We start from the raw sequence: 21,981 nt of genomic DNA on the forward strand, positions 1-21,981 counted from the left end.
TTTCAGAACAGTCCTGCAACTACTCATTTTCTCCACATTCGACTATTGCGGCTCCTTACTAATAGGAATACCCTTTTCAACCCTCAAACCTCTACAAATATTGCAGAACTCAGCTGCCAGAGTCCTAACAGGAACAAAATGAAATGACCACATAACGCCCATATTAACATCGCTTCACTGGCTTCCTATTACTGCACGTATTGCCTGCAAAGCAATGACCATCATTCACAAAATTTTAAACAACGATAATCAAGGTCTAAACACGCTCAACATAACTCATCAAAACCCCTCAAGAAACCTACGCTCCAATAACTCAAGTTACTTAAACATCCCTACCATAAAATATGCACATCTGGCAACAACAAGAGAAAGAGCCTTCTCCATCGCCTCCCCCAAACTCTGGAACACACTACCTGAAGACCTGAGAACTCAGCACAACATAAAAACATTCAAAAAAGACCTAAAAACGTTTTTCTTCCGCAAATTCTTCACCGACCCACTGTCAACTGACCATACCAACCATCAAATGAATTCTCAACTCTAATCTCCAACCAAACTTGCTTCCCTCCTCATTCAACCTAAGAATAATTATTTGACCTGACTTGTTTATCTCTATATATGCTTATTCTGCTATAATGTTTCAATACTGTTAAGAAAAATGTTCACTTTGTAAACCGTTATGATGGCTCTACCAAATAACTGTATATAAAACTCATCAAATAAATAAATAAATAGATTGAATAAGGGTATTATCTCCAGGTAGTAGCCGTTATTCCTGCAAGGGTCCCGCTCTTCATTCACATCCTTTAGACTTTATGGATCAATAGTTATGCCTGTTGCTCGTCGTTAGGTGTTTTGGCATCAGTATATTCGGGCATCCTGTAGCTTGCTATTCATCCACATGTGAGGACTACCATCCTGCTTGTCCTGGGAGAAAGCAGAGTTGCTTACCTATTTACCTGTACAGGACCAGGCTAGATGCCTAGTCCACCTTAAATCTACTAAGGAGAGAGTATGCTTTATGGGTGGGACCCTGCAGGCAGGCCACCCATTTTATCTGTGAAACAGCGCCTACTCGCAGAGGAGGGAAAGCAATTTTCAGCCATTCAGTTTAGCTTGGTAAAATCATTTGTCCTTCCCATGTACAGAGCACTATGTTCTTTCAGATGTCTGTTTAGATCCATCTCAAAGATCTTTTAGCAAAAACACAAATGAGAAAACATTTAGCAATATTTATAGCCTTGTTTCCTATTATATTAGGTTTGTTGGTTAGATTTTGGACTACTTCTTGTGAATATCCCACAAAAGAAATTAAACAATTTGTTTGTTGAAATATAATTCTCTCAACAGTTAATCCTGATACTACGCAACTTTCAGACAAGGAGAAAAGGGAAAACAAAAATGATCCAGTGACCCACCAGATAGAACATAGGTCAGTTATTATATTTCTCTATAGTAGGTTATTTACATTTTCTGTTTCTTTCCAAAAATGGTAAATGCAGAAATTTGACCATTTTCCCCCAAAATTATTTACTGAAAGTGAAATCATGTTGTACATCTGGAAATTAGTATAAATCATAGTGGGGAAAATATAAACTAACTCTCTTTTATTGCTTTTCAATATGTGTACATGGTGGCATACTCTACTGTCAGCATGCAATGGCATACCCTATGCTCTGAAGATGCAGGACAGATGGGGACTGCAGTGAGGTTAATTGCAATAGGCTTTTTCTTCATCATGCAAAACTGAATTTATTGTCCACAACCATTGCAGGTACAATCATCTCCTCTTGCCTATTCATTTACTCCCACCTGCTCACCCCCTCCAATCCCCATTCCTATTTCTTATTGCATTTGTAAAACACAACACCGCCACACAGTTATTCACAAACAACATCCTTTATTAGATGGATATAGCCACAGCATTGGTCAATTGCACACAACAATTAAATTACTAACAACACTTACTTAATATATTCTCAAATCCCCAGGGATGACCATGCCCTCACCTGCTGAATTTCAACTCACAAATGTTTCATAATACCATGCTACTTTAATGAATCACCATTGGGAATGCAGTTGTCTGTGGTTCTTATGATGTCCTCTCGCACTTATGATATCCTCTCGCACTGAGGACAAGTCTCCTAGGGCTACTGCCCAGGAGGGAAGGGTTAGGCCGGCCATCATAGTTGGTGATTCGATTATTAGAAATGTAGATAGCAGGGTGGCTGGTGGACGTGAAGACCGCCTGGTAACTTGCCTGCCTGGTGCGAAGATGGCAGACCTCACACATCACCTAGATAGGATTATAGACAGTGCTGGGGAGGAGCCGGCTGTCGTGGTACATGTGGGCATCAACGACATAGGAAAATGTGGGAGAGAGGTTCTGGAAGCCTAATTTAGGATTTTAGGTAGGAAGCTGAAATCCAGTACCTCTAGGGTGGCATTCTCTGAAATGCTTCCTGTTCAGGTCCCCAGAGGCAGGCAGAGCTCCAGAGCTTCAATGCGTGGATGAGATGATGTGCAGGGAAGAGGGATTCAGCTTTATTAGGAACTGGGGAAACTTTTGGGGAAAGGGGAGACTTTTCCGAAAGGATGGGCTCCACCTTAACCAGAGTGGAACCAAGCTGCTGGCACTAACTTTCAAAAAGGAGATAGAGCAGCTTTTAAACTAGAACAAGGGAGAAAGCCGACAGTCACTCAGCAGTGCATGGTTTGGAGAAATGTATCCTTGAAGGATACTAATGAAACAGGAGAGTTAGGGCATCCCAACAGAGAGGTTCCATTAAAAGCAAACATAGTCCATGTGCCTATATGTAAAAAATCACCAAAGCTAATGATTTCCGAATTATCCCTAACAACTGAAAAGCAAGTTGTTAATACAAACATAAAAACACACTTTGAAATGTCTGTATTCCAATGCCAGAAGTCTAAGAAATACGATGGGAGAGTTGGAGTGTATAGCAGCAAATGATGAGATTGACATAATTGGTATCACAGAGACTTAGTGGAAGGAGGATAACCAATGGGACAGTGCTATATCAGGGTACAAATTATATCACAATGATAGGGAGGATTAACTTGGTGGAGGTGTGGCACTTTATGTCCGGTAGGGTATAGAGTCCAACAGGATAAAGATCATACAAGAGACTAAATGCTCAGTAGAATCTATATGGGTAGAAATCCCATGTGTGTTGGGTAAGAGTATAGTGATAGGAGTATACTACCATCCACCTGGACAAAATGGTCAGACAGATGATGAAATGCTTAGAGAAATCAGGGAAGCTAACCAATTTGGCAGTGCAATAATAATGGGAGATTTCAATTACCCCAATATTGACTGGGTAAATGTAACATCAGGACTTGCTAGAGACATAAAGTTCCTGGATGTAATAAATGACTGCTTCATGGAGCAATTGGTTCAGGAACCAACAAGAGAGGGAACTATTTTAGATTTAATTCTCAGTGGAATACAGGATTTGGTGAGAGGGGTTACGGTGGTGGGGCCACTGGCAACAGTGATCATAACATGATCAAATTTAAACTAATAACTGGAAGGGGGACAATAAGTAAATCTGCAGCTCTAACACTAAATTTTCAAAAGGGAAACTTTCAAATAATAGAAGGACTAAGAGGCTTTCCATGAAGTTAGCAAGTAGCACATTTAAAATTAATCGGAGAAAGTTCTTTTTCACTCAATGCACAATTAAACTCTGGAATTTGTTGCCAGAGGATGTGGTTAGTGCAGTTAGTATAGCTGTGTTTAAAAAAGGATTGGATAAGTTCTTGGAGGAGAAGTCCATTACCTGCTATTAATTGAGTTGACTTAGATCAGAGCTTTCCAACTTTTCATGTTGGTGACACACTTTTTAGACAAACATAATTTCGTGACACAGTAATTCAGTCTACCAGCAAACCAGAAGTTAAAGGTTAAACGAACAAAATGTATTTCAACAATTTATGTATGTTTCCTTAAATATATACATAAATAAAATGTTTCACAACACAACCTATCTCATAATAAATATTTGCAGGCTTCCACGTCCTCCATGCTGATCTCGTACATTGTGAGATCGGCATAGAGAAAGTGCTACTCTTGCACATTCCCAAAGATTACATGTGCCAATCACTAATTTTTTTTTTTACCTTTGCTGTCTGATCTTAGTTTTCTAATCGGTTGGTCACAGGCTTTTTTTTCCAGCTTTCCTTTCTTGTTTTTTTGCCAATTCCTTTTACAGGGTCTTTTTTTCTATTTCTTTTCTCTCCATCTGTCTTCCCTCAAACACATAATCAGGTTCTCATTCTCACACGCTATCTCACACATTCTCACACACACAGGCTCTCACTCACATGCAATCTCACACATCCACAGCTCTCACTCTCACATGCCTCTCTCTCATACATACATACATACTGTCTCTCTCGTGCACATGCTGTCTCACTCTCACACACACAGGCTCTCTCACTCCTACATGCTCTCTTGCTCAAGCACAGGCTCTCACTGGCACATGCTGTCCCTCTGCACGGGTTGCCGAAGGATGGGCTCTTCAGAGGCCCTGATCTTCCCTGGCCGTGACATGGGATCTGCAGAGGCCCTGCTATCAGATTTCCTCCTCTTCTCGGGCTGCCGCGACGTGGGATCCGCAGCAGCCCTGCTATCGGGTTTCCTCCTCTTCTCGGGCCGTCGCGACGTGGGATCCGCAACGGCCCATTAATGCTGATCTTCTTCTGTACGCAGCAGATGCTCCTCCTCCTTCCTGCCCACGTGGCTCCGGCAACATTTTTCTTCCAGGGCTGCACAGGCAGGAAGGAGGAGGAGTGAACGTGACCCTTTTCTTCGGGCCGTGGTGATGTAAGCTCCACCACTGCCCGCCGATCTTCCTGCTATAGTTCCCTGCGTCCGCCGGCCCTTTGGACCGGGCGACACACCTCCACACTACAGGCGACACACTAATGTGTCCCAACACACACTTTGGAAAGCTCTGACTTAGATAATAACCACTGCTATTACTAGCAATGGTAACATGGAATAGACTTAGTTTTTGGGTACTTGCCAGGTTCTTATGGCCTAGATTGGCCACTGTTGGAAACAGGATGCTGGGCTTGATGGACCCTTGGTCTGACCCAGTATGACATGTTCTTATGTTCCTAATCCGTCAAAGAGCAGGAACCGCTCATTAAGCAATGTCAACACAATTTTGGGTGGTAAGCAGACCAAGCCCGACCCTCAAAGCTGAAGACTTGACAGGCAAATTGTTTTGCTCTCATTTATCGATGTAATGTTGCAGCATAAGAGCAGGAATATTGTACTTCTTGATATTCTCTGCCTGGCCAGCTTTCAAACATTGCACTCGTTGTGTATCCCAAGATATGATCAAAATCCACCACAAGTTCCACGGTAGTAACACTTTGTTTGTCATGGGCACCCCACCAACTCAGCTGCAGCTGTATCCCAGAAGCACCAGTGCTGCCCATAGCGGAAAAGGCTATCATTACCTCTATCTGATCAAGCCATAATATTGCTATAAAATGTTGCAAAATGCAGGGGTAACCAGGCGTAAGCACGATGCCACATGGCACCCGCATACATGTTTGGCCACAATTAGTAAAGGTATCACAAGATATATGATGCCTTGCACTGGGTGTCCCAACACAACTTCCTAAAAAAACAAAAAGGCAGCCGGTCTCTTCCTGGCTCCAACATAACGTCCTGCCATAATGATGCTCTTAGTTCGTACTTCCTGGCTTATGGTAATTCCTGACGTTTGACTCCCAAGATAAAAGGCAAGGCCTTACCAATGCGCAAGTTCAAAGATAAGCATGCATGTACAATATATGCATACAGCTCCTGTGCAGGAAAACAATGGGTCCAGAGACTTGGCGGTATACCAACCACCCCTTAAGTACAAAGATGCAAGAGCTGCAGGAGGCTGCTATCTCAACTAAAAGAATGGAATGCATGAATGGAAGGCTTGAGATGCAATGATACATCTGTCATGTTTTCATGTAGCATTTTTTTGTTTGCATGATCTCTAAGGATTGCCCATCTGCCCCTTATATTGGGCCTGGATCACAGATTAACTATACTTGGAATCACCTATAGAACTGAGTAGAATCCAGTACTCTGCCCTCGACTGTCACTTAGAGATACCTGGTCCACAAAACAGAGATGGTAAGCCACATGGGAATGGGCAGAAGAGTAGAAGCTGTGCTACAAGGCATGTGTTAGAGCTTATTGGAAATGCTATTTCAAGAGGGAGAAAAAGCAAACCACCTCATGCAGCCAGATGTCAGTCCTCAGACCATATAAGGGTTTTGGTACTATGAGAGAGAATATGTGATATAAACCATTGAAAATGCACTGAAAACCATATGCCCGGCCTCAAAACCAGAAGTACTATCCCCATGCTGCTCTGACTGTCACTAGAATAGCAATAAACATTTGGTGGGAAGCCAGAGGCATTCCATAGCAAGGAAATGTGTAGAAGTGCCAGGGTCTCCCACTTTGTGCTTATTGAAAAGATACTACAGCAGGTGGAAAAGAGCCCAATCTGACTGCATGTCCAAACAGCCCCATATCGAACAGCAGTATGCCCCAAGTCAAAAGCAAGGCCTTCCTAGATGTGTATACCTGAATATGCTCCCAGGATTGAGTAGCTGAATGAGGAAAGGAGTATAGAAGAAGTAAATTAACCACCAAATAGCACCTCTGCCATCCTTTGGTGCTGAGTAGCCAAAATGGAAAAAAAAGAGCCCCCCCCCCCCCCCATCATGGAAAAGCATGGTTCTAGTTGCCAGAACCATTTTGGACAACAAAATAACACATCTAGTGCCGTCTAACTGAATCAAAGCAAAAAAAGGGCAAAAAAACAATTTAAGGTAAGGAAGTGTGCAGTGGCCATGTGAAGATGCATAGTGGAGGATCTGGAGACTTTTCAAATCTCTCATAGAGTATAAGGCTGCAAAACATTGGGATTTTTGGACTGCATGATGAGAAATCATAGAAATGGTGACAAGTCACCAATATACATGGGATGTGTAGTATCCATACCTTGAGTGAAGCTTGCTGGGCAGACTGGATGGGCCATTTGGTCTTCTTCTGCTGTCATTTCTATGTTTCTATATTTCACCGGATGGAATGAGGAGATAAATACATAGTGGCACTACTGCCTTGCAAGCTATGTTGTTGCCATGCTGAGGTTGAATACTTGAAGAAAAACTGACCTGCCTGAGAACAATCTGTCATTACTTGAGGCAACCACTCTTGGAAGAGAAAATGGCTTGAAAGAGCTATAATTGACAGAGGCCATAATAGAATACACTATATATATATATATATATGTATTATATATACCAGACTTGAACAGGTAGCATGCTGTCTGCAAAACCTGACAAACTAGTATTTCACTATCCTCATCTGCAGGAATACCCACATAACATTGAGGCACCAGGGTATGCAGCAATCTTTCTAAAAGCGGGATAGGTAATATAGCAGATCAGCTCACCCTTGAACTGCCAACACTCATAGACCAGATGTCTAAAGACCAAAATGTGCTAGATACTGTTGTGAATTAGCTGTTTTAGTGGACCCTTGGGCTGGCCTGCGGGAGACTGGGGAGAGATGGACTGTAGTCTCTGCTTGAGGGCAGGCCGGGAGGCCGATACCAGGCAGGCGATGGATGGTGAGCTTCACCCAGGAAGCTGGTACTCCCCCGGGAGGAGCCCGTAGGAGCCCAGCCGCTGGGACTTAGGAGATCACGGAAGATGGAACTGAAGCAGGCAGGCAGGGATCCGGAATCAGGCAGGAACTGAAGCAGGACAGGTACTGGATCCAAGCTGGAACTGAAGCAGGACAGGTACTGAAACCAAGATGGAACTGAAGCAGGACAGGTTACTAGAACCAGGCAAGCACTGAAGCAGGACAGGTACTGGAACCAAGCTGTAATTGAAGCAGGACAGGTTACTGGAACCAGGCAAGCACTGAAGCAGGACAGGTACAGGATCCAAGCTGGAACTGAAGCAGGACAGGTTACTGGAACCAAGCAGAAACAAAGACAGGACTTGGACACGGAAGCGTAGCAAGTCTTAGGCAGGAACGGAGTTGCTAACGCAATAGCACACTCCGGGGCTCGGAGCAACTGGGAACCGCAAGGAACCCCGTTGCAAAGCAAAATTCTGGGCTCCGCGGCGGCCTTACATAGGCCGCAGCATCTGACGTCAAGGATAAGGCGGAGCCTTCAGTGGCAGGAAAAGGCCTTCATAAGCGCGGCTGTTGCACACGCCTTCTCCTAAGGAGATGGCGTCCAGGAAGGGTTGCTTGGCAGCGTTCCCCCCGCAGGGACGCCGCGAAACAGGCCGCAGGCTCTCAGAGGCGGAACGGGACCAAGGAGGTAAGGGCCGGGTCGCGACCGTCACGACCGGGACCACAACAAGATACAGCAAATAACTGTTACGCCCGTTGGTCGCAGATGGCTGCGACCTCTCATGCTCACCTCTTTTTTCTCTGCACTGGCAATCCTTTGAAGAGTGGCAGCCTCCACCAGCCAACGCCGACCTCCCCGGCGCTCCCGGGACGGCGTGGGCGCTGATGACCAACATCTTGGATCTGGAATCACCTAAGGCGCGTGCGCGCGCACATAGGCCTCCTTTGTACACGTCATGGTGGGAACCTTGGGGGCGTCCCCTCCGGATGATGTCAACCCACTGCTGTACTTAAGCCAATCGGCCCTCTGCTACTACGAGTTAGCAAGGAGTTTCTTCGTTGCTGAATCCACTCTACTCTTGGATTTCCAGTTCCAGATTCTCTCCGGATCTTGGACGCTCTGGGTACCCACTCCTTGGGGGCCCTTCCACGTTCCTGGCTATCCGCTCCTTGGAGGGCCTTCCTGCCTGGATAATCTACCTGACCCACTTCTTGGGAACTTTCTTGGAACTTCCACTTGTGAGTACTCTATTATTGACTTCTAAGATTCTGGCTTTGCTGAAGCTTCCCTGCAGTGTACCATGTGCCTCGGGCCACTACCGTTCTCTCTTCAGTGAAGTTGTTCCAGTATACCCTGTGCTGCAGGATATTGCCACATCATCTACAAGTTCCCTTCCGGTTCCTACACCTCAGTCATTTCATCACTATCACCTTCAGTACAGACTCCTCAGCATACCCCGCTCCGTGGCCCACTACCGGATCTGCACTTCTGAGGTATCTCTACTCATCTGAAGGAACTTCCTGGCATTCCCCGCTCTGCAGGTCACTACTGGATCATCACATCAGTAGTGTACCCCACTGCTCAGAACTGTACTATTTACATTTCCCGCTCTGCGGGCTCTGCCTTCTTTCCTGCCTAATAAAGTCTCTACCTACAGCTGTGTCCTATGTTGCTGAGGCCACGGCTGCTGAAGTGAGACCCCACAGGGCTCCTCCCTGTGGGCGGAGACACCTCTCATCTCAGCCCAGGGTTCACATCTATACCAAAACATAACAGATTGCTAACTCCATGGACCCGGTTCAGGTCTCAGCCCTCCAGGCCATCCCTGGCCTGGCCCAATGTCTAGCCGAGCAACAAAGGACATTAGAGACTTTGGCTAACGCATTCAATCAGCTAAACTCTCGGCTGAATTCTACATCGACGCCTGACAAGGCTACTTCCTCTCATCAGGTGTTGCCTGCATGACTCTCCGTGCCCTTGCCAGCTCCCACTCGTTTTACAGGTGATCCCCTGTTATGTAGGGGCTTTCTGAATCAGTGCTGTATGCACTTTTCACTACAACCTACCTATTTACCAAACGTAGTGTCCAAAACTACGTATATACTTTCTTTTAGATAGAAAAGCCCTGGCCTGGGCTTCACCTCTCTGGGAGCATAATGATCCTATTCTCAGCAATTTGACAGGCTTCTTTGCTCTCTTCTGATCTGTATTTGACGACCCCACTCGCAAGACTGTCGCTGGATCTGCTCTCCTGCATCTATAACAAGGTGCTAAACCCCTGACTGATTATGTTATTGAGTTTAAAACCTTGTCCACGGAGCTACATTGGGACCTGGGTTGCCTGCGGGATATTTTCCTGGAAGATCTTAACTCCTGCATCAAAGACGAATTAGCAGGACGTGAACTCCCTGATACTCTGGACTCACTCATTGACCTCGCGGGGTGAATTGATCGCCTTCTGTGTAAAGGGTCCTAAAAAATCTCCATCAGGGGTTCCATGCTCTCATCCAGTGCCTGTTACTTAGACCACTCCCGCACCCAGTATCGAGGAGGAAGAACCCATGCAACTAGGCCGCAGTCACCTATCAGCTAAGGAGAGGCGTCACTGAAAGAGATTAGGCCTCTGTATATACTGCGGACAACCAGGCCACGCTGTTCACTCCTGACCTATCTGTCCAGGAAACTCACAGACCTAGGATCCGCCGGAGGACTCCTCCTAGGTCTAACTTCTCCATCTCCTCCACTGCCACTTCCATTCTCTATTATCTCGGAAACCCTCAAATTCCACACATTAGACCTAGTGGACTCCGGTGCCGGTGGGAACTTCATAAGCAGACAACTTGTAGAATACCTATGAATCCCTACTGTTCGGACACCTACACCGCTGCTATTGTCATCTATACATGGCAAGCCATTACCTGGTGAGGTCTCTTATTCTATGCACCCTATTTGTCTACGCACGGGATCTCTTCACTCAGAGACCATTTACTTCCTAGTCCTGGATAAGGCAATACATCCGGTGGTACTCGGGCTACTATGGTTACAGATGCACTCACCCCAATTCGATTGGCGTACCCTAGAACTGTTGCAATGGGGAACAGCCTGCCTGCCATGGAGAATTCTTGAAGAAAGTAACCCCTTTGCCTTACATGATAACCACCACTTCCCTTCTGGGCCTACCTCATCATTTCAAGACGTATTTTCTAAAATAGCAGCAGACACTCTACCACCTCACTGGTCCTTTGACTGTGCCATCAACTTAATACCCAATTCCGAGCCTCCTAGAGGAAGGGTGTACCCACTTTCTCTGTCTGAGACCAAGGCCATGTTGGCCTATATTCAAGAGAATTTGGAAAAGGGATTTATTCGGCCTTCCAAGTCATCTGCCGGAGCTGGATTCTTTTTTGTGGGTAAGAAGGACGGATCCCTTCGCCCATGTATAGACTACCGTGGATTAAATGAGATCACCGTGAAGGACCGCTACCCCTTGCCATTGATCTCTGAACTTTTCAATAGGCTTCAAGGAGCCAAAATATTTACGAAGCTGGACCTCAGAGGCACATACAACTTGGTCCACATACATCAGGGCGATGAATGGAAGACGGCATTTAATACCCGCAATGGCCATTTTGAATATTTAGTCATGCCCTTTGGCCGTTGTAATGCCCTGGCCTGATTCCAAAACATGAATGAAATCCTCAGGGACATGCTGTTCCGCTGTGTTGTAGTGTATCTAGATGATATACTGTTTTTTTCTCAAAACCTCCAGAGTTATCAATTGGAAGTTACTAAGGTTCTACAGAGACTACAAGATAACCATCTGTATGCCAAATTAGAGAAATGCTCATTTCACCAAGAGTCCGTTCCTTTTTTAGGCTACATGGTATCCAGCCAGGGGTTCAAGATGGATCCACAAAAAACCAAGAGTATTCAGGACTGGCCCCAGCCTACTGGTCTTAAGGCTGTACGATGATTCCTCGGATTCACTATTACCGATCATTCGTTCATCACTATTCTGCGCCTCTTACAGCCATGATGCGAAAGGGAGCCACCCCCTCTCAGTGGTCTTCAGAAGCCGTAAGCGCCTTTCAGGAATTCAAAAGGGCATTTCTTCAAGAGCCAAGCCTTCGCCACCTGGATCCCTGACGACCTTTCATAGTCGAGGTGGATGCTTCAGACGTCGGAGTTGGTGCTGTCCTTAGTCAACATAGTGACACCCACACATTACATCTCTGCTCCTTTTTTTCTCGGTGCTTCTCCCCTGCCGAGCGAAATTACGGGATAGGAGACCAGGAGCTATTAGCAATCAAGTTGGCGTTTGAGGAATGGCACCCATGGCTCGAAGGGGTACAACATTAGATAACGGTTTACACCGACCACAAAAACCTAGAATACTTACATCATGCGCAACGCTTGAACCACAGACAAGCCCGCTGGCCTTTATTTTTTAACCGATTTGATTTCCTCGTGAAGTATCGCCCAGCTGACAAGAATGCCCGTGTGGACTCTCTCACATTCCTTCTCAAAGGAAGATGTCCCGGATGCACCATGTCATATCATTGACCCTGCTAGGGTAATTCTCTCTGCTACTCACACGGTCCCAGCCGGCAAGACAGTAGTTCCACGGACGCTCAGGAAGAAGATCCTCAGATGGGCCCATAACTCTCTGCTTGCAGGTGATCCTGGACAATCCCGAATGTTGACTACCCTGCAAAGATGCTACTGGTGGCCTTCCATGAAAGAAGATGTACAGGCCTACTTGGAGTCATGTCCTACCTGCGCAAGACAGAAACCTCCGGCCGGTTGTCCCTGGGGACTTCTCCAGCCTCTATCAGCCCCGAGTGAACCATGGACACACATCGCAACGGACTTCGCCGTTGACTTGCCGGTGTCCAGCGGTAACAATACCATCTGGGTTACAGTTGACCTCTTCTCTAAAATGGCGCATTTTGTGACATTACCCGGGTTACCTTCAGCTCCAGAATTAGTGAAACTGTTTATAAAACATATCTTTCATCTTCACGGCATGCCGACGCATATCCTCTCTGACAGAGGGGTCCAGTTCATGTCTAAGTTCCGGAGAAGCTTTTGTAAGAAATTTGACATTTCTTTGGATTTAATGTCAGCCTACCATCCGCAAGCCAACGGACAAACTGAAAGGATGAACCGTACACTCAAACAGTTTGTCCGCTCTTACGTCAACTCCAGACAAAGCGACTGGTCTGAATTGCTCCCCTGGGCCGAGTTCGCCCTGAATTCGCACCCATCAGCATCTACCAGATTGTCGGCTTTTCAGCTCGTTTATGGATGTCAACCATTACCTCATTTACCGATACCCTTGTCAGTATCGTCTCCTGCAGCTCAGGCATCAGTGCAAGAACTCCACCAGCTTTGGAGCTGGCAAGCAGTGAATCGTGGGCAGATTTGAGAATCTTCTTTCTAAGGGTCCGAGGAACCACCGTCTCACCAGGTGGGACTGTGTGTGTAGCGGCCAGAATCACCTTAGCAGGGTCGATAATATGGCGTGGTGCATCCGGGACATCCTCTGAAGTGAAGGAACGTGAGAGTGCGTCTGCACAGGTGTTTTTGTCAGCAGGGCGATACTTCAGTAGGAAATTGAACCGATTAAAAAATAAGGACCATCGGGCTTGTCTGTGGTTCAATCACTGCGTATGAAGCAGATATTCCAAGTTTTTATGGTCAGGGAAGACCGTTATCTGACGTTGTGCTCCTTCAAGCCACAGGCGCCATTCCTCAAATGCCATCGGCTGATGACTTGGAAGGCCGAATTAATCCTTTTTGTAAATTTTCCTTAATATTGGCCGACATGGCCTCAGTCTCGGACAGAGAAAGTGGGGGGACTTGGAATGTAGTTTCAAGTTAATGGCACAGTCGAAAGACCTATGCGGTGGTAATACGTCTGCTGCCTTCTTAGAAAACACGTCCTGGAATGACGAGTATTGAAGAGGTAGGCCCTGAAGAGAAGTGGTGGTCACCATGCAAGGCATGGGGGGTTTACCTTCTTCAGGCATTTTCCATGGCATGCTGCTCCCCATTGTGACAGTTCTAGGGTACTCCAGTCGAACTGGGGTGAGTGCGTCTGCAACCATGGTATCCCGAGTAAGAACATAAGAAATTGCTATGCTGTGTCAGTCCAAGGGTCCATCAAGCCCAGCATCCTATTTCCAACATTCTATTTGCTTTTTTGACTGCTGCAGCACACTGAACCGACGATTTTAAAGTATTATCCACTATGATGCCTAGATCTTTTCCCTGGGTGGTAGCTCCTATTCTCACAGGACAAGCAGGATGGTTGTCCTCACTAATGGGTGACATCGAGGATGGAGCCCACCACGGAAAACTTCTGTCAAAGTTTAAACAGAACTTTGACTGGCCCCTACTGGGCATGCCCAGCAAGGCACTGACCCTGCAGCCAGCAGGGGTCTCCCTTCAGTCTTCTTTTTTCCGCGCAGCAGTTGCCACGCGGTGAAAGGAGCTCCCTTACCACGTTCCTGACAGGAATTCGGTACTTTTCTTTCCGAAGAAAATTTGCCCCTCAGGGGTCTCCCTTCGACAAATTTTTGTCACCTTCGCGGAAACCGGTAAGTTTTTTGCCTTTTTCCTCGACTACCGTCGAATTTGGCCCTCGAGGCCTGTTGGCACTTACCGAGCCCGCGACTAAATTTGGCCTTAAGCCATGGCAACGGGGTTCCGTCGATGTCCGGATTGTACCCGGACTATGTCAATCACAGACCCCCATAGGGTTTGTGTTTTGTGTTTGGGTAGTGAGCATGATGTCCTGACTTGCACCAAATGTGCCCTAATGACACCTAAGGGTCGCAAGGCCAGGATGGAGAAGATGGGGCTCCTCTTCCATGCACCCACCCCAACGCTATCGATAGCATCGACGTCATCGGAACCGGCACCGTCGAAATTGCACCACCATCGTCAACCCTCCGGTGACCGTCCACCATCGATGACTTCTCGGCCATCGACTCCTGTCCCCTCCCCGGATGGGAGAGGAGACCGGAAGGACAAGCATCGCCATCGACGGCACAAGTCTCGGCCTGTCGAGGATCCACAGTCATCGACCTCTGAACAGGCCGAACCACCGACTAAGAGGCCTCGATCAGACTTGGCACCGTCCACGTCTCGTTCGCAGGCATCGAGGAAACCCTCACCCTCTCGGGGTGTGGGAGCCGTGATCCCACCGGTTACAGTGGTCCCTCCGGCTCTGCCTCAGCCTCCTTCTCCCATCGAGCCGGGTATTGTTACCCCTGGTCTCCGGGCTGAACTGGACCGGCTGGTCCAGGAGGCCATCGAGAAAGCGATGCAAAGATTCCAACCTCCATTGGCACCGTCTCCGGCACCGATTCCGGCACCGCCACCGGCATCGACCCCGGCACCGACTCCGCCACCGAGGAAGGAACCGACCACCGAACCTTTGGTGGAAGCGCTGGCACCGCTACTACAACGTATGGAAGCACTTGTACATGCCCTTCCATCGATGATTCCAGTAGCACCGACAGCACCATCGTCTCCGACTGGATTTTCATCGGCGGGAGAAACACCGTTCCTGATTCCCCCTTCCGGGGTGGTCCCATCGGTGCCTTCTCGTATATCTCCACCGATTTATCCTTTGGCTCCATCGGTTCCAAGACAGGCACCGACTCCATCGGCAGCACCGAAACCCTCGATGCCGTTCCCAGTACCGATTGTACCACCGGTTCCTCCAAGGTTTCCTTCGATGCCTTCGGATCCTCAACCAGGTCCATCGGGGCTTCAACCTTCAAGTGATCCCTATGATACCTGGGGTGATGATACATCTTCTGACACAGATTTACCATCACCGCCTTCTCCTACAGAGAGTAGAAAAAGATCTCCTCCAGAGGATCTCTCCTTTATTAATTTTGTAAAGGAGATGTCCGAAATTGTACCTTTTCAGCTGCAATCTGAGACCGATGACAGACACCAGATGATGGAACTGCTTCAATTTTTGGATGCTCCAAAAATCATCGTTCCATCCCCATTCACCAGGTGTTTCTCGATCTCTTAAAGAAAAACTGGGAATCTCCTTCATCTGTATCACCAGTTAACAAGAAGGCTGACTCCACATATCTCGTCCAGTCAGCACCAGGCTTTCAAAAGCCTCAACTGGATCATCGCTCTGTTGTGGTTGAGACCGCACAAAGAAAGGCCAAGCGTCTAAAGCCACACTCCTCCACTCCGCCGGTCAAGGACAATAAATTCCTGGACAGTGTGGGACGGAAAGTGTACCATGGAGCTATGCTGATTTCTCGCATAGCCTCATATCAACTCTACATGACGCAATATAACAGAGCCATCCTTAAACAGATGCAAGATTTTGCTGACACATTACCTGACCAATACCAGCCACAGCTTCAGACCCTTCTTAACAAAGGGTTTGAAGCAGGGAAGCACGAGATCAGAACGGCTTATGACATCTTTGATGCCTCCACAAAGGTTTCAGCTACTGCCATTTCGGCCAGACGTTGGGCTTGGTTAAAATCATCCAACCTTCGCCCAGAGGTCCAGGATCATTTAGCGGATTTACCCTGCTTAGGGGACAATTTGTTTGGAGAACAAATTCAGCAAATTGTAGCTGAATTAAAAGATCACCACGAGACGTTAAAACAACTTTCTTCTGTTCCATCTGAGGTTTCCTCCAAACAACCACTTAAGAAGGACTCTAAGAAGTCGTTCTTTCGGCCACGCCGTTACTACCCTCCATCGGCCAGGCCTCGTCCAGCTCGATCCTCTACTAGGCCTCAGCCGCGTCAGCCTAGGAAACAAAGGCCTACTGTAGCCCCTCCTCCTGGGCCTGCGGCTGGCCTTTGACTCCCCTGTAGGGAACACATGCCAAACCCCTCTTCCAGACATTCCTGTAGGAGGTCGACTGTACCATTTTCTACAACCTTGGTTGCAGATCACCTCAGATCAGTGGGTGCTAACAATTATCGCACAGGGTTACCACCTCAACTTCATAACTCTTCCGGCAGACTCCCCGCCTCTTCAAGCGTGGAGTCTATCCACCCATTTGGCTCAATTACAACAGGAAGTATCTCTTCTTCTGCAATCAAATGCTATAGAACCCGTTCCTCCCTCTCAACGAGGCAAGGGATTCTATTCCAGATACTTCCTAATACCAAAGAAATCAGGGGGACTACGTCCCATTTTGGACCTTCGAGCCCTCAACAAATACCTTCAAAAAGAGAAGTTCAAAATGGTAACCCTAGGCGCGCTGCTCCCTCTGCTACAAAGAGGGGATTGGCTGTGCTCTCTCGACCTCAAGGACGCTTATACCCACATTGCGATCACACAATCCCATCGCAAATATCTGCGGTTTCTAGTAGGCCACGACCATTATCAATACCGTGTCCTACCTTTCGGTCTGGCTTCTGCCCCACGAGTCTTTACCAAATGTCTCGTAGTGGTAGCAGCATTCCTAAGGAAGGAAGGTGTCCACGTCTACCCCTACCTGGACGATTGGCTAATCAGGGCCTCCACCCAACAGATAGCTCAATCCTCCCTAAAATTGACAATTCAAACACTCCTTTCCTTAGGGTTTCTTGTCAATTACGAGAAATCTTGCTTAGTCCCATCTCAAACCTTATCCTTCATTGGGGCAGACTTGGACACCTTACAGGCAAAGGCTTACCTTCTTCTTCAGAGGGTCCACACCCTAATATCCCTGGCTCGCCAGCTCCAGTCTCAGAACACTGCCACGGCTCGCCAGTTCCTCATTTTCCTAGGACACATGGCATCCTCGGTTCAAGTCACTCCCATGACCCGACTAGCCATGAGAGTAACACAATGGACTCTACTACACCAATGGATTCAAGCTTTTCAGCCTCTGTCCTCCATAGTCACAGTCACACAAGCGCTGCGCCTATCCTTAACCTGGTGGACGACTCAGGTCAACCTCCTTCAGGGCTTACCTTTTCTTCCACCGGATCCGCAAGTAATCCTAACCACCGACGCTTCTCACATCGGTTGGGGAGCCCATGTGGACGACTTTCAAACCCAAGGGTTATGGTCCAAAGAGGAAGCCGAACACCAGATCAATTTCCTGGAACTTCGAGCAATCCGCTATGCACTCCGAACTTTCAAAGATCATCTATTTCATCAGATAATCTTAATCCAGACGGACAACCAAGTGGCCATGTGGTACATAAACAAGCAGGGAGGCACAGGCTCCTTCCTTCTGTGTCAGGAAGCTGCGCAGATCTGGGCGGAAGCCCTCTCCCACTCCATGTACCTCAGGGCCACTTACCTACCGGGAGTAGACAATGTATTGGCAGACCAGCTGAGCCGTGTCTTCCAACCACACGAGTGGTCACTCGATCCTCTGGTAGCGACCTCTCTGTTTCACAAGTGGGGTTCTCCCCGCATAGACCTCTTTGCGTCCCCTCAGAACCCCAAAGTGGACGATTACTGCTCTCTCATTCGGAGCCAGCACTCTCGGCCGAGAGATGCATTCTCCCTCAAGTGGACAACCGGTCTGCTCTATGCATTCCCTCCACTCCCTCTTGTGTCAAAGACTCTCGTGAAGCTACGCCAGGACGGAGGAACCATGATCCTGATAGCACCTTACTGGCCACGCCAAGTATGGTTTCCAATACTCCAGGATCTCTCCATCCGCAGGCACGTTCCTCTGGGAAAGGACCCGCATCTGCTCACTCAAAACGACGGATGCCTCCTCCATCCCAACCTCCAAGCCTTGTCCCTGACGGCATGGATGTTGAAAGGTTAGTCCTTCAACCATTTAACCTTTCAGATTCCGTTTCTCGGGTCCTGATAGCTTCACGAAAGCCTTCCACAAGAAAGTCTTACTCATACAAATGGAAAAGGTACACATCATGGTGCACTTCTCAGTCCCTTGATCCCCTTTCCTGTCCAATCTCCAAATTCTTGGACTATTTATGGCATCTCTCTGAATCAGGTCTTAAAACCTCTTCTATCAGAATGCATGTCAGTGCGGTAGCCGCCTTCCATAAGGGTATTGGGGGTAATCCTATTTCAGTACAACCCCTAGTAACACGCTTTCTTAAGGGCTTACTCCATCTAAAGCCACCCTTGCGTCCTGGGACCTTAACCTGGTTCCATCTAAAGCCACCCTTGCGTCCTGGGACCTTAACCTGGTTCTTGGTCGTCTAATGAAACCTCCTTTCGAACCTCTGCACTCCTGTGACTTGAAATATCTCACTTGGAAAGTGTTATTCCTTTTGGCTGTTACTTCAGCTCGCAGGGTTAGTGAATTACAGGCCCTAGTTACCTATCCGCCTTACACTAAGCTCCTGCACGACCGGGCGGTACTCCGCACTCACCCTAAATTTTTACCTAAGGTAGTTTCGGAGTTTCATATCAATCAATCTATCGTACTACCTATCTTTTTTCCCAGGCCCCACTCCAACTCTGGAGAGCAGACCCTGCATACCCTAGACTGTAAACGGGCTCTAGCTTTTTACCTAGACCGTACAGTTTCTCACAGGAAGAGCACTCAATTATTCGTCTCTTTCCATCCTAACAAGTTAGGACAACCTGTGGGTAAGCAGGCTCTTTCCTCCTGGTTGGCGGACTGCATTTCTTTTTGCTATGAGCAAGCTGGCATTCCTTTTCAAGACCGTGTTAAAGCACACTCTGTGAGGGCCATGGCGACGTCAGTGGCACACCTTCGATCGGTGCCGCTTCCTGACATCTGCAAAGCTGCAACCTGGAGTTCTCTCCATACCTTTGCAGCCCACTATTGTTTGGACAAGGCTGGAAGACAGGACTCCATCTTCGGCCAGTCTGTCTTGCGTAACCTTTTTCCAACCTGATGTACCAACACCCTTCCACCTACCCGGTAGGGTGCGGATGCCCTTTCCCAAATTTCTCCTCAGTTGTTGTGCCTGCTGCACACCGTTGGGTACATTTGGTGCAAGTCGGGACATCCTCAGCTCGGTACTCACCCATTAGTGAGGACAACCATCCTGCTTGTCCTGTGAGAAAGCAAATGTTGCTTACCTGATGTAACAGGTGTTCTCACAGGACAGCAGGATGTTAGTCCTCACGAAACCCGCCCGCCTCCCCGCGGTGTTGGGTTCGTTTTATTTTTCCTTTCTAGGCACTGCCTGTAGCTTGATAATCAGACTGAAGGGAGACCCCTGCTGGCTGCAGGGTCAGTGCCTTGCTGGGCATTCCCAGTAGGGGCCAGTCAAAGTTCTGTTTAAACTTTGACAGAAGTTTTCCGTGGTGGGCTCCATCCTCGATGTCACCCATTAGTGAGGACTAACATCCTGCTGTCCTGTGAGAACACCTGTTACATCAGGTAAGCAACATTTGCTATATGGAACTTAACATTGTGTAACTACAACAAGGGTTATTTTTCCCTATATGCAACACCTTGCACTTGTCCACATTAAATTTTATCTGCCATTTGGATGCCCAATCTTCTAGTCTTGCAAGGTCCTCCTGTAATGTATCACAATCCGCTTGTGATTTAACTACTCTGAATAATTTTGTATCATCCGCAAATGTGATAACCTCACTCGTCGTATTCCTTTCCAGATCATTTATATATATATATTGAAAAGCACCGGTCCAATAACAGATCCCTGAGGCACTCCACTGTTTACCCTTTTCCACTGAGAAAATTGACCATATAATGCTACTCTCTGTTTCCTGTCTTTTAACCAGTTTGTAATCCACGAAAGGACATCGCCTCCTATCCATGACTTTTTAGTTTTCTTAGAAGCCTCTCACGAGAGACGTTGTCAAACGCCTTCTGAAAATCCAAATACACTACATCTACCGGTTCAACTTTATCCACATGTTTATTGGCCCCTTCAAAAAAATGAAGCAGATTTGTTAGGCAAGACTTCCCTTGGGTAAATCATTGTTGACTGAGTTCCATTAAATCATGTCTTTCTATATGTCCTGGGACCTCAGTGTGGTCTTGGCCCAGCTTATTTTATTTTTGTTCATAATTCTATATTACGAGACTGAAAAGGGACCCCGCGTGGATGCATGGATAGTGGCATGCTGGGCATGCTCCATCTGATGATGTCACCCATATGTGAGGACTAACATCCTGCTGTCCTAGGAGAACACCTTTTAGTTATAAACAGTTTTTATTAGGTTTCACCAAACAACCGAAGTGTACAAATTCTAGGAGGGCGGTTACTTAACCCTCACCAGACAGAACCACGGACTTCTGGAGAACACCTTTTACAGGTAAACAGCTCTGCTTTATCGCTAGGCCAAAGTTGGAGGAGAGGCGAACACCTCAGCATGGTGCCCTGCACTATGTTCCATGGGAGAGGGAGGCGCTGACTGCTGATATATTGAAAGCAGGCCAGGCAGGGCCCAGAGACCGCATGCGAAGGAAGGGGCCACCAGCAGTAAAAAACAGGTGTGTGTATGATAGGGCCTTAGCACAAGCCGGAAGCAACAGAAAGACTGCCTAATGCACCTGCAGGGGCTTGTATGGCCTGCTCTTACAGCACCTCCCCTCTAGCGCAGGGATGCAGTCGGGAGTCTACCTAGTGGCAAGCTTCATCACATTGCTAACCGAATGCTGCCCCAAGGGTCTAGATCAGTGGTCCCCAAACCTGTCCTGGAGGGCCACTAGCCAGTCGGGTTTTTGGGATATCCTCAATGAATATGCATGAGAGAAAATTTGCATGCACTGCCTCCATAACATGCAAATTTTCTCTCATGCATATTCATTGTGGATATCCCAAAAACCCGACTGGCTGGTGGCCCTCCAGGACAGGTTTGGGGACCACTGATCTAGATAGAGGAAGAAATCAGAGCAACTTAGGCCGCAAAGTGGGGTGAAGGAGGGGTTGGGTAGGAAAAGAGAATGAAGGAACATACTCGTAGAAAACCGCCAAAAGAAGAGGCTGGTGGGCTGGCTGGTGAATCTTTAAATTATGCTCACTGACCCACTCTCCAGCTTCTGCCCCCTCCCCTGCTTTGGAGGTGGACTACCTCCACGATTGTGGCCTCCCCCCTTACCTGGTAGGGGTTGGCTCCTGAGTTTTAATTTTAGAGTTTGGTTCAATTTTCCTTAATAAACATTTACTTTCAATCATACAACAATAGGTGATTCCTGGACTGTAGGGGCAAACAATAGTCCCTAGTCCCTGGGACCATTGTCTCTTCTGGATCTCCCTTCTCTTCCTCTCAGACAGTCCAAAACGCCACACTAGACCACTGGGATGCTGTGGTTCTTCTGGCAGGGAGGAGAGTAAGCCTCCACGGTCCTAGGCTA

General features: G+C 47.5%; 1 protein-coding gene across 1 annotated transcript in view; it reads left to right on the plus strand.

The window, feature by feature from the left end:
* LOC115082267 (sperm flagellar protein 2-like) overlaps positions 1-21,981 on the plus strand; it is a gene marked incomplete at both ends in the record, with an annotated part of 124,941 nt that overhangs the window by 40,165 nt on the left and 62,795 nt on the right. Inside the window, one exon of the mRNA XM_029586513.1 lies at positions 1,351-1,432. Within this exon, the coding sequence (XP_029442373.1) occupies positions 1,351-1,432 (82 nt within the window). The remainder of the gene's footprint in view (positions 1-1,350; positions 1,433-21,981) is intronic.

The sequence above is a fragment of the Rhinatrema bivittatum genome, unplaced genomic scaffold, assembly GCF_901001135.1.
Source record: "Rhinatrema bivittatum unplaced genomic scaffold, aRhiBiv1.1, whole genome shotgun sequence".
NCBI lineage: Eukaryota > Metazoa > Chordata > Amphibia > Gymnophiona > Rhinatrematidae > Rhinatrema > Rhinatrema bivittatum.